At 40.7% G+C, this 12,914-nt stretch overlaps 1 protein-coding gene across 1 annotated transcript in view; it reads right to left on the bottom strand.

Moving 5' to 3' along the window:
• Prss12 (serine protease 12) overlaps positions 1-12,914 on the bottom strand; it is a 60,576-nt gene that overhangs the window by 33,052 nt on the left and 14,610 nt on the right. Inside the window, exons 2-3 of the mRNA XM_006991882.3 lie at positions 10,218-10,368; positions 604-782 (exon numbers count right to left, since the gene is read on the bottom strand). Of these exons, the coding sequence (XP_006991944.1) occupies positions 604-782; positions 10,218-10,368 (330 nt within the window). The remainder of the gene's footprint in view (positions 1-603; positions 783-10,217; positions 10,369-12,914) is intronic.

The raw sequence follows: 12,914 nt of genomic DNA, 5'->3' as shown, positions 1-12,914 counted from the left end.
TACAAATGCATTGTGTTGCTAATAAAACAACAGCATCAATGAAAACATATAAATCTGAGTTCCATACATACTAATCCTTTTACTTTTCACACATACACACACACAAATATACATAAACAAAAATATTTTAAAGCATCCCCTTCTTATGACACATGGCATATATGGCAGACATGCAGCAATGTGCATTCGTCTAAGGTTTGATTACAAAGCTACCTTGGCCTCTTTATCAGTTTTCTTTAATGAGAAACCACATAAACACAGTCTTACAGTGACTACCAGCTGAATGGATTAAAGACGTAATATACTGACACCTAATGTCTAGTATGCATCACTGCACATTGATTTTGGCTGTTGGGTACCGCAAATTGCAAAAAAAAAAAAAAAAAAGTGATAGTTTCTGATCTAGCTTTGTTGGACTTTAAGAAATAACTGTGAGTGAAGAAATTACATTTTGAAATAAAAATTGTGTCTGATTTTTATCCTGAGTTTTGCTTAGACATTCATTGGTCCACTCATTTGACAACATATAAATTAAGAAAGGAAGCTGTGGCAATACCAGCCATGGGGGAAGAAGGTAGCACATTTAGGAAATGACAGCCTTACCTGTTAGAGGGACACAAGACACTCCAGCATCTTCTTTATGGCCACAGTTATGCTCTCCCCAGGAGCTCTTTGGACACTGCTCAACGGACAGCTCATTTCCTGTGCAGCGCACTTCATCCAACAATATCGGGCCAGCTCCTTCCCCAAAATGTGCGTGATGCCATGCCCTGGCAATGCCACTGAGTAAACATAAAAGGTAGATGAATTCTGGATTCCATAGTGAAAGGCGTTCCCGTCCTCTTTCCTCGCTTCTGGCCAACACATAGTGATTAATCCCACTCCCCAACTACTCCCTATGTTATTTGTGAGTTTCTTTACTCTGTCTTGCTTCCATTGTCTACCACCAAACATGTTTAAAAACTGCTTGGTATTTCTCAACCTTTACTCTCCCTTGGTCATTAATAACATAATCTCAGAGTTTTTAAAAGTACAGTAATGACTACCCAAAATAAACACACTTCCAAGCCTCCTATCCTACTAGAGAGCTGTTTATATCATGACATAAACACCATTTTAACAATGGTTAAGCACATTAAGTCCTTTACATTGATGTACAGTTATCAATACCACCTGTCTGCAGAAGCTTTTCATCATCTCCAAATAAAACTTGACCATTATTAAGTTTTTAGCAGCACCATTTAGAAAGAAACAGTCATGGATCACTCGAAGGCAATGTCTTCATTCTGTCTCCTTCATTTCACACATAAAGCAAAGGTAATGGCTGAAGGAGAGACCTACACTGGCCCAGGTTGTGCCTCCTCTGTGCACACACTGTTTTGGAGACAGGGTCTAAAACCAAACTAGACTGCTCTGAAACCATCTATGTAGTCTTAACTAGCCTTAAACTCACAGTAACCAATCATTCTGCCTCAGCCTCTGGAGTGCTGAATTGAACACATGAGCACTGTATCCCGAAAAACACCCTATTAAGGGCACAGAGATGGAAGCAAGAAAGAGTTGGTGTCCTGATGAGTGAAGTCTCAAGAGTACTCATGTTGAAAACAACATTTAAAAATTAAGCTTCTTGATATCTGAAAATGGAAAGGTCTCCCATGCTCATGGATAGGTAGAATTAACATAGTGAAAATGACAATCTTACCAAAAGCAATCTACAGATTCAATGAAATCCCCATCAAAATCCCAACACAATTCTTCACAGACTTGGAAAGAACAATACTTAACTTTATATGGAAAAACAAAAAACCTAGGATAGCTAAAAGAATCCTGTATAATAAAGCAACCTCTGGAGGCATCATGATACCTGACCTCAAGCTCTACTATAGAGCTGTAGTACTAAAAACAACTTGGTATTGGCATAAAAACCAACATGTGAACCAATAGAATCGAACTGAAGACCCTGACATTAATCCACATACCTATAAACATATGATTTTTGACAAAGAAGCCAAAACAGTACTATGGAAAAAAAGAAAGCATCTTCAACAAATGGTGCTGGCATAACTGGATGTCAACATGCAAAAGATTGCAAATAGATCCATATCTGTTGCCATGCACAAAACTCAAGTCCAAGTGGATCAAAGACCTCAACATAAATCCAGTTACACTGAACTTGAAAGGAGAGAAAGCAGGAAGTAGTCTTGAACATATCAGCACAGAAGACCACTTCCTAAATATAACACCAGTAGCACAGACACTGAGAGCAACAATTAATAAATGCGATCTCCTGAAACTGAGAAGCTTTTGTAGAGCAAAGGACATGGTCAATAAGACAAAACAACAGCCTACAGAATGGGAAAAGATCTTTACCAGCCCCACATCTGACAGAGGGCTGATCTCCAAAATATATAAAGAACTCAAAAAGCTAGACTTCAAAATACTGAAGAATCCAATTAAAAAATGGGCTTCAGAGCTTAACAGAGAATTCTCAACAGAAGAATCTCAAATGGCTGAAAGGCATTTAAGGAATTGCTCAACATCCTTAGTCGTCAGGGAAATGCAAATCAAAACAACTCTGAGATACCATCTTACACCTCTCAGAATGGCTAAGATCAAAAACACTGAAGACAGCTTATGTTGGAGAGGATGTGGAGAAAGGGGAACACTCCTCCACTGTTGGTGGGAATGCAAACTTGTACAGCCACTCTGGAAATCAGTATGGCGGTTTCTCAGAAAATTGGGAATAAGTCTTCCTCAAGACCCAGCTATACCACTCTTGGGCATATACCCAAGAAATGCTCAATCTTACCACAAGGACACATGCTCAACTATGTTCATAGCAGCATTATTCCATAATAGCAAGAACCTGGAAACAACCTAGATGCCCTTCAACTGAATAATGGATAAATAGAATGTGGCACATATACACAATGGAGTACTACTCAGCAGTAAAGAACAATGATATTATGAAATTTGCAGGCAAATGAATAGAACTAGAAAATATCATCCTGAGTGAGGTAACCCAGACTCAGAAGGACAAACATAGTATGTACTCACTCATAAGTCGATGTGAGGAAATGGATGGCCAGACTGCAACCCACAGCTCCAGAGAGGCTAGCTAACAGGGAAAGGCCCTATGAGGGACACATGGATGACCCAGTGAAGGAGAAATGGATGAGATCTATATGAGTGGACTGGGGTGGTGGTAGCAAGGTGTGAGGGATGAGAACATAGGGAAATGGGAGGGTCACGCTGGAACAGGGACAAAGTGGGAGGGCAGAAAAAGATGATAGATGAGGACATCATGGGAATAGGAAGAGGCAGGGTGCTGGGGAGGCTCTCAGGAATCCACAAGGATGACCCCACCTTGGACTGCTGGCAGTGATCTACAGGGTGCCTGGTCTGGTCTACTCTGGTGACCTGTCTAGTAAATACCCTAACTGTAATCATAGAGCCTTTGTCCAGTGACTGATGGAGAGCAGATACAGAGATCCACAGCCAGGCACCAGGTTGAGCTCTGGGAACCCAATCAATGAGAGAGAGGTGGGGGACATCGAGATCATGATGGGAAGACATGCAGAGATGACTGGCTACACTAGGAGAAGCCCATGAACTGTAGACTAGTGGCTGTGGAGCCCCCATTGGACTGAACTAGGCCCTCGGGATACAGAAGACAGTTGTTTGGCTCGAACTGTTTGGGGGACACCCAGGCAGAGGGATCGGGATCCATCCCTGGTGCATGGGCAGGCTTTTGGGAATCTGGTGCCTATGGTGTGACACCTTGCTCAGCCTTGGTGCAGTGGGAAGGGGCTTGGAACTGCCTAGGCTGAGTGTGCCAGACTCTGCTGACTCCCCATGGGAGACCTTGATTTGGGAGATGTTGGGATGTGGGGTGGCTTGGGAGAGGGGGCTGGGGATGGGAGGAAGGAGGAGGGGGAATTGGTGGGTGGTATGTAGAGTGAGTAGAAAATTTCTTAATAAAGAGAAATGAAAAAAATTAAGCTTCTCTTTAAATGATATCAAGCCAAATACATAGGGCACATTTGCACCATTATAGCCTGACTCACTATGCACACAATTCAGAAAGTACCCAAAAGAGGGACTGAGAAATGCTTCTAGAAGATAATATGGAGGGAATCAAGGAAAAGAAAAATACATTTCCTTTTGTTGAGTTAAAATATTTCAAAATTCAGAATCCCAATACTTGAACCATTCTCTGCTCTTAATAGTCTACCCCAACAAATAATAAAGACAAGACTCTATTGAGCAAACGTAAAGGAAAAAGCGTTGATATCCTAACCTGAGTGGTATTGTCAAAATGAGTTAATTTATGAAAAAGTTTGCTTTGAATTCTATGCCTAAGATTTGTGACTCCCTTTTTAGAAGGATCTAGGACCAGACAGAAGAGCCCAATCTAATGGCCCTAGATCAGATGACAGCAAATGATGACCCACAGATGAATACTGAATGGCACCTAGTTTCATACTGCCATTGCGCTAAGATAGATTTCTACCAAATCTGAATGATCAGCAGGAAGAGCAAGACTGAATGATAATGTAATTGGTGATGTGTAACATCAACTGAAACCCAACTTTTCTTATACAAAATAAAACTGTGTTGAAGCCAAGCCATGCTGGTGCCCAAGGCAACGTTGGTGGCCCAGTGGTGAAGCTAAGTGACTACAAAGTCTAAGGTATTGGCTATCTGGTCTGTGGTGGCTTCAGCACGTGTTCTTGAACATTTGATCCTCAGTTTCTCATGCTGGGGGGCGGGGTATGGAACCTTTAAGGGGTGGAGCCTCGCTGAAGGAAGTACATTACTGGCTCTGGGCTTTAAGGTTGTATAGCTTGGCCCCACTCCCTGTTCTTTCTCTGCTTCCTGTGTGATGCTTGTGTGTTTGGCCAGCTTCCGGCTGGCACAGAGCTTGCTCTACCATGCTCTCCTTGACTGTTACCATGACTTCCCCACTATAATGGATTCTATTACTCCGGATTTTTAAGCCAGAATAAACTCTTTTCTCCCCTAGTTATTTTGATGATGATAATTTATTATAACAACAACAAAAAACAATAGCTAAAACATGGCCCTTTAAAAGAGAGAAATTAATGGGAGCAAGCATAGACTGTGATTCAGAGGACACAGTGAATGAATGGTGACTGGGGGACTGTGCAGGTCATGGAGAAGCCAGGTGCAGAGAAAGGCAAATTAGCCACCTCCTTAGAGCTTTGCACCAGGAAAAGATGTTCAGGAAAACTGTCACTAGATACAATTCACTAACTACAATAAGGCTAGAAAGAAACTGAAACATCAGGGAATAATGTAAAATCTGATCCCAGACTCCCAACAGAAACAAAATTAAATCCAAGTGGTTTAAAGATGAAAAGGGAAAAGAATATGGAGTGGAAGAAGTGTGTGTGTGTGTGTGTGTGTGTGTGTGTGTGTGTGAGAGAGAGAGAGAGAGAGAGAGAGAGAGAGAGAGAGAGAGAGAGAGAGAGAGAGAGAGAGAGAGGTGGGGGGAATGAATAGTAAAAAATTACTATGCTAAAATAATAGGGATGTTATTCTTATAATCTTAGATGTAGATGATTTTTTGAACAAGACAGGAAACCTGGAAGGCAGGAACAACAAAGCCTAGAAAGGTTACATTTGAGTATATACAAATTATATACAAATTGAAAACCACCACATAATCAGTCACTGGCAAATGGAATACATTAGAATAAATATTTGCAATATGTGACAGCAACCAAACCAACTCCCGGTAACCATTAAGGATAAGAATACTATTAAATTTTAATGAACAAGAAGGCAACTAATTTCAAAAATAATAGGGCAATGGGGTGGATTAAAGTGGAGAAAGAATTACCTGTGGTCACTGACCGCTTAAGATGTTCAAGCATGTGAGTGGTCAAAGCAAAATAAAACATTCGTGCCTGTCATGTTTTTCACAGATTTAAAGGAGTAATATTATTCTTCAGGCAATATTTTGGCAAAGGATTTCTGTCCCCAAGGGGAGAAAATACAAAGCCTAATGTCATCTCTTCGCTGGGAGTGACATCCCAAACTCTGGGGCAGATATACTGTTTGCATGGCACAGGCTCTCAGAACAAAACATGAGACCTGTTGCTTGCCTTCGGCTGCCTCACGTGCTTGAGGAAGAATCCAGCATGTGGGCATTCCAAATGGTGACTCAAGAGAAGTTACTTACTCCAAAGTCTATTTCTAAAGCATCAGTGGGTGTTTTGTTTTCTGTTTTATATATTTCCATATTTTCTACTAAAACAATATGTTAAAGATCTTAAAAACATTTAATTAAGATAAATGCATCAGACAAGCAAAAGAAACTTGAGGGGGAAGCGCTAACCAGGAAAATATCATGCAACATTAACTTGGTTTTCTAGTCAACACACACACACACACACACACACACACACACACACACACACACACACACACACACACTCCTTCAGTCGGGATTTCCTCATGACCTGCTGCTGGTTTCACAGGAAAAACAAAGAAATGAATGGCTTCTAAAGAGATCAGACAATACTGGGTAAAGAGGCATCAAACTCATGGGCTAGGACGTCAAAAAGTTCCACGTGAATTAAGTAAGTAGTGTGTGCTGTCCTTCCCGTGTACATGAATTGAGTAAGCAGTGTGTGCTCTGTCCTTCCCATCTAAATAAATTAAATAAGCTTCGTGTGCTCTGTCCTTCCCATCTACATGAATTGAGTAAGTAAGCTGCGCATGCTCTGTTCTTCCTGTCCACATGAACTGAGTAAGCTGCTCCAAACACTGTCCTTCCCATATGGAAATCATTTCCACACCAGCCTGCCAGTTCCGCGCTGAAGCTCCAAGCACTCACTCCTTTCATGCCCTGACTGCAGAGAAAGCTTATGGCTTCATTCTGTGTTTGACCCTCATCCTATGTGTTCTTGTCATTAATCAAAGGGCATGGACCCATTACAGAAACTGCCAAACAAACACTACCATATGATTAACTCAAGACCCAAACTTGGCCACTATCTGAAGCAGACAAGGTAGGTAGACCAGCAAAGCACATGCTCTTTATGCCATAAAGGATTGCTTCTTTAACTACACATATCAGTTTGTAACACTTGCGACCTATGGCTGTAGAAACTCATTTTTAATCATCAGTGTACTGGTCATCAGTCTCCTCCATCACCAGTGACTCCTAATGTGCAATGACTGCTTAAGACTTGCCTGGCCCTGGTCTAAGAGCACTGTGCATATTAACTCATTTAATCTTCCACTGCAGCTTTATCATGTTATAATACCAGCTTTATGGACAAGAAAACAGAGGCTCACAAGTTAAATAGCTTTCCCAGCATCTCACCATATCTAAATGGTAACGGTCAGCAGGCTCTGAACCTCCAGTGTTTTCAGCCTCCCAGGATGTTTTCAGTTGATGGCAGATGCTATGTCTAACACAGTCCAGTCAAAACACTGACACTACCATTTTCTTTCTCGTCTTACTTCTGTGTTTCTTTCAGCTCTATGTTTTTGTTCTGCCATTTAACAGAGTATAGTATGAGTGGAAAAAATCCTCTATGGATTGAGTCATGAGTCTCAGGACTGTTTCCGACTCACAGGATGAAATCAAGAACATGGCTATAAGTGGGCATCACTTGCCCATCTGTTAATATACCTTCCTCTCTGATTAATCAAGTCCATATATCTGGAAATTTTTATTGTAAATTTTGTAAGGGAGTCAATGTTTTTTAATGGACAGGGAAATAAAAAGGTAAAGAAAAAAATTTAAACAGCAATTTATATTATAATAATATTATCCTAACATTTAATATCATCCTATAGGAGAATTTTATAGCTCCCTCTAAGGAAAACAAAATTAATGGAAAGAAGCATTTAAATAATTAAATTTTTGTGTAAAGTATGGAACTTCAGCACAATCAAATGTGATGTAATGCTAAGCTGGGCTTTTAAAGGTTCCTAAAGCCAGGAGGAGGAAATGCTTTTAATATTAATCTCCACCTGAATTTTACTGAGTACATAAGCACCCCCAGGTTATCTAATTTGATAACATCTGCCAGTCTCCCTTTTTCCTCTTCATCATCCCCACATACTGAGCTAATCAAATTTAAGTATCTTAAGTATAATAATTCCCTTTGCATCAGGAAGGCTGAGAACCACTGCCTTAGAGTGTTTTGAAAACACAGAATCTGGAGATACCTCTAACTAAATAGAAGTTCTGGATAGAGGAATTTTGTCTGATAATCTCACCACAACACACCCATCTTACTCACCATCTTTTAAAGCTAATGCTCCATAATTAGATTGACCCTGACAGCCAATGTATTCTGTATGGCTACTACATAACTCAACACTATAAATTAGAAACATGTTATGGGCAAGAAAACTGTTACTAAGAGCTATCCTGTAACAACTCAGAGGTAGGACCACATACTTTGAGAGGCCAGAAGGTGCTCATGCTATGCTATTCTATCTCCAATAGCAAAGTTTGGAAACATTAAACAACACTGGCCTTGAATCTGAGACCTAGTCAAACAATTAAAAAATAAATCATCTGTAAATTCCACAATTTGTTGTAGTTTTATTAAAAGGAACTGACTTGCCCTGTCTGGTCCACCTAAAGAAATACTAGCCAAAAATACTGCTAGTGACTAAAGCCAAAGCCACTGTCCTAGGATTCTCATGTTTGTTCCTTTCCCACACATAAACCACAAGTCAGCAGTTAGACCCAGTTACACAAACTGAAAAAGTCACCTTAATGTTCAATTTTAGCCTTGCCATTATGGGACTTAAAAAAAAAAGAGCACCATTTTGACTCCATGACCCCTGGTGGAGAGCCAGACAATAACCCATCATCTGTGGTGGTTTCTAAGCAGAACCTAGCATTGAGCCAATCAAGCCTTTGTGACTAGTTTCCAATTCCAGAACCTATAAGAATTAAAGAACCAATCTAAATGACACTAATTCAGAAGATGGGGCAGTCTCTAGTGTGTCCATTCAACAAGTTGAGGCTGTGAAAATAGAAGAAACTGGCCCAGGTTCTAAAAGACTTCAGGGCTATAATGTCCAGCTGCACTGGATTACCTTGGACTGAGTCCCACTGTGGGCAAAGCATGTGTCAAAGACGCTGTGTGAGTGACTAAAAACACTTGAATACAATGAGAAATTAGGCTACTTATGATAATGGTAATTTGGCTATGTTAGACAATATTCTTATTCTTAAGAGAGGCATACTAAAGCTTCAGAGATAAAATTTTAAAATGCTTCAATGTGAATATAGAGTTTTGAAAAGGGGGGCTGTCATAAAACAATTCCAAGCAACTTAGACTAATTGGCCCAAGATTACAAATCCTACCTCAATATCAAGAATTTGGCTAACTAGACAAAATGATATATGCCCTGAGAAACTCTCATCACAGCGACTTCCCGCCAAGTGCTGAGTAGAATAACTGAATTTAGTGTAAAATATTAACCTTTAAAAGATCTCATATAATCCTATGTAAACTTTTAGCTTTGTTAACCAATGTTTAAAAATCATAATATTCCAGAATAATCACAAGCTTGGAAGGACATTGGATGTTGTTTTTCATCCTGATGTCCTTATTATTCACTTCATTCCATTCCCTATATTGGAATTACTTCCTTTGTGCATGGATAAACATCCTTTGTTCTAAAACATAACTAACAAAAAGAGAAGTGAACTTCTAAAGTTTAGATAACCTTTGGAAAAGTTAAATATATATAGTAAGCTAACAATTAGTGCATCATCCAGTGACTTATAAAAAACATTCACTGTAATAGACAATGACAGCCTTACCCAAGGGCAATGTAAAGGCTACCAATGAAAGTAGAAAATCCCTAATTCCAACAAAAGGCAGATTAGCTCTATAGAATACATGCATGTACTCTTCAGAGAGCTTACAAACTAGTACAAAGATAAAAAAGGTAGCCTTTTCCATTGGTTTCAGGAAATTTAAACATACAGCACCCTCTCTGGAGTACAGAAGTAATAGTATCAAAAATTAAGAAAGTAAAACAGCCGGGCGGTGGTGGCAGAGCCAGGCGGATCTCTGTGAGTTCGAGGCCAGTCTGGGCTACCAAGTGAGCTCCAGGAAAGGCACAAAGCTACGCAGAGAAACCCTGTCTCAAAAAACCAAAAAAAAAAAAAAAAAAAGAAAGTAAAACAGAAGCGGTACAGAACAAACCTGAGACCCAGCTGCCTGCAGACGACTTCTGCGTCGGCATCATCCCATTGGTCGTCACAGATGGTCCCCCACTGGCCAGCGTGGTACAGCTCCACTCGACCTTCATGCCCGCTATTCCCACCAGCAAGGCGAATGACAGGCGACAGCCGGCCTGTGTGATACAAATTTAAAAGCAACTTCAAGCCATGTTTTTTTGTACTTCTGCATCACAATACACATATGTCATTCTCTCCCATTCTCAGAAATAATACTGGTCAAGCCACACCAGTGACATAGACATACACATGCATCTCTAACAGACATTATTAGAATCTTGACCAATTAAAATACTCCACATTGAATTAGACTTATACCTAGATATCTCTGGAGAAAATAGTCCTAAATCAGCTTTTTACAACTTCAGAAAGCAGAAAGGACACATGAACAAACTTCCAATCACTTGAGACAGGGTTAATTTTCATCAGATTATGAGGGAGTCATTAATTTTTTTTTACTTACAGTAAATTGAACATTCTCAAATGTAATTATTAACTATAGTTCTCATGTCTATAACATACTTGTGTTCAAAGTGAATTATCTTTACATTTGTAGAAATCAGTGCAAATTTTCATCTAATTCATTGTAATGAATTAGTGGACATTATAGATTGGACCTCCAAAAAACAATTACTGAGAATTCACTTGGGTGCAGCTCAGTACATACTCACTTTCTCTGTGGTAAGGACACCCACAGGTGGCCACATTCCCACGGTCTTTGTGTCTCATAAATCTCTAAAGCCCTGTCACCACTCCTGGCCCATTCACTTGGCTGTAACCACATGTCCCTAGCCTCTATCCTTAAAAAAACTCCATGTTGGTTCCCACCTCAGAATCCCTATTCCTGCTGTACCTATGCTTGAAATCAAGCCCCCCTCCCCCCGATCTTCACATGACTGCCTCTTTCTCTCCATTAGGTTCTCAACTATCAACATCCCTTCCCCAGGAGGCCTGGCCTGACTACCTGAGCTGAATCAGCATCCTAACACATCATGGGTGCAAGCTGCAATCTTCCCTCTCGGGTGAGCCACCAACCAGCTCCCAGATCATGACACAGAGACTTCTTACTAGTTATGAATGTTTAGCCTAGTTTAGGCTCATTTCTGGCTAGCTCTTTTAACTTAAATTAACCTAGTTCTCTTTGATGAGGTGGTATTGTGTTCTCCGAAATATTGTACACCCTGATAAACTTATCTGGGGTCAGAGACAGAACAGCCACAATATTAAACATAGAGGATAGGCAGTGGTAGCGCACACCTTTAATCCTAGCATTCCAGAGGAAGAAATCCATGTGTTCAAGGATACAGCCAGGCATGGTGACTCACACCTTTAATCCCAGAAAGTGAGCCTTTAATCCCAGGGAGTGATGGCAGAAAGCAGAAAGGTATATAAGGTGTGAAGACCAGAAACTAGAAGCATTTAGCTGGTTAAGCTTTCAGGCTTTTGAGCAGCAGTTCAGCTGAGAGATATTGGGATGAGGACTCAGAGGCTTCCAGCCTGAGGAAACAGGACCAGCTGAGAAGTTGGCCAGGTGAAGTTAGCTGTGGCTTGTTCTGTCTCGCTGATCTTCCAGAATTCACCCCAATACCTGGTCTGGGTTTGATCTTATTAATAAGAACTTTTTAAGAATCATGCTACATCTCTTTATCTACCTTTTTCCTTGGGGCTCATCACCTTTCTTACTTCTGTAGATCTTACTTTCATGGCTTCTTGAGTCTGGCTGGCTGGCGGCTGCCTGGCTTCTGGCCCTGGGCCTGTCCCCCTCTTTCTCCTCTTTCTCTTCTCTCGTCTCTCATTTTTAGATTTCTCTCCTACTTATTCTCTCTGCCTGACAGCCCTGCTTATCCCTCTCCTGCCTAGCTATTGGCTGTTCAGGTTTTTGTTAAACCCATCAGGTGCCTTAGGCAGGCCAGGTGAAACAGCAACACATCCTTACATCATTAAACAAATACAGCATAAACAAATGTAGCACACCTTTACACAGCTACATTAATATTCTGCAGCATAAACAAATGTAAGACACCTTTGCCCGGTTAAAACAATATTCCATGACACTCAGGAGATAGAAGTAGAATGATGATCACAAGGTGAAAGCCAGTTTGCGCTAGATAGCAAGTTCTAGACCAACCAATGCTACACAGAAAAACTCAGTCTCAAAGTAACAATAAAAAATGAATAAATAAAACACAAAATGGCACTCTGAGGCCTGCCCTGCTCCACTGATGAATTTTGCGTCTCTTGGAGGTCTGTGTCTATTTAGAATTGTCATTTATTGTTTGTATGTCAATTGTCACTCCTTCTGAATGAAGATGAGGACAGAGACACTATCTCTTCCTCACCTGTGTATTCATGAGCCTGAGACAGAGGCGTGCAAGTGGTATTCTTTGGCGGACTGGTTTAGCAAATGACACCCAAAACCTAGAAAAGATATTTCAGACAAGGGAGAGTCCTTCACCAGGCCCATGTTTTCAGTTGTGTTTACAGATAGAAGGTATCTACAGGATGCAAAATGATGCCTTGGGTGTCCCAGGGTGCCCTGGGAGAAAGTTTTTGAGAGCAACAGGGATAGATGCTGGAAAGTCAGTTAGTTCAGGAAGATGCAGGTTTGGCCCAGACAAGAGAGAGTGGAGGAAAAGATAGCTCTACCCTTGGTACCTGGGGG

The sequence above is a fragment of the Peromyscus maniculatus genome, chromosome 6 (genome assembly GCF_049852395.1).
Source record: "Peromyscus maniculatus bairdii isolate BWxNUB_F1_BW_parent chromosome 6, HU_Pman_BW_mat_3.1, whole genome shotgun sequence".
Taxonomy (NCBI): Eukaryota; Metazoa; Chordata; class Mammalia; order Rodentia; family Cricetidae; genus Peromyscus; species Peromyscus maniculatus.
The sequence above is the reverse complement of the archived record's forward strand: the minus strand, read 5'-3'. Positions and strand labels throughout refer to the sequence as shown.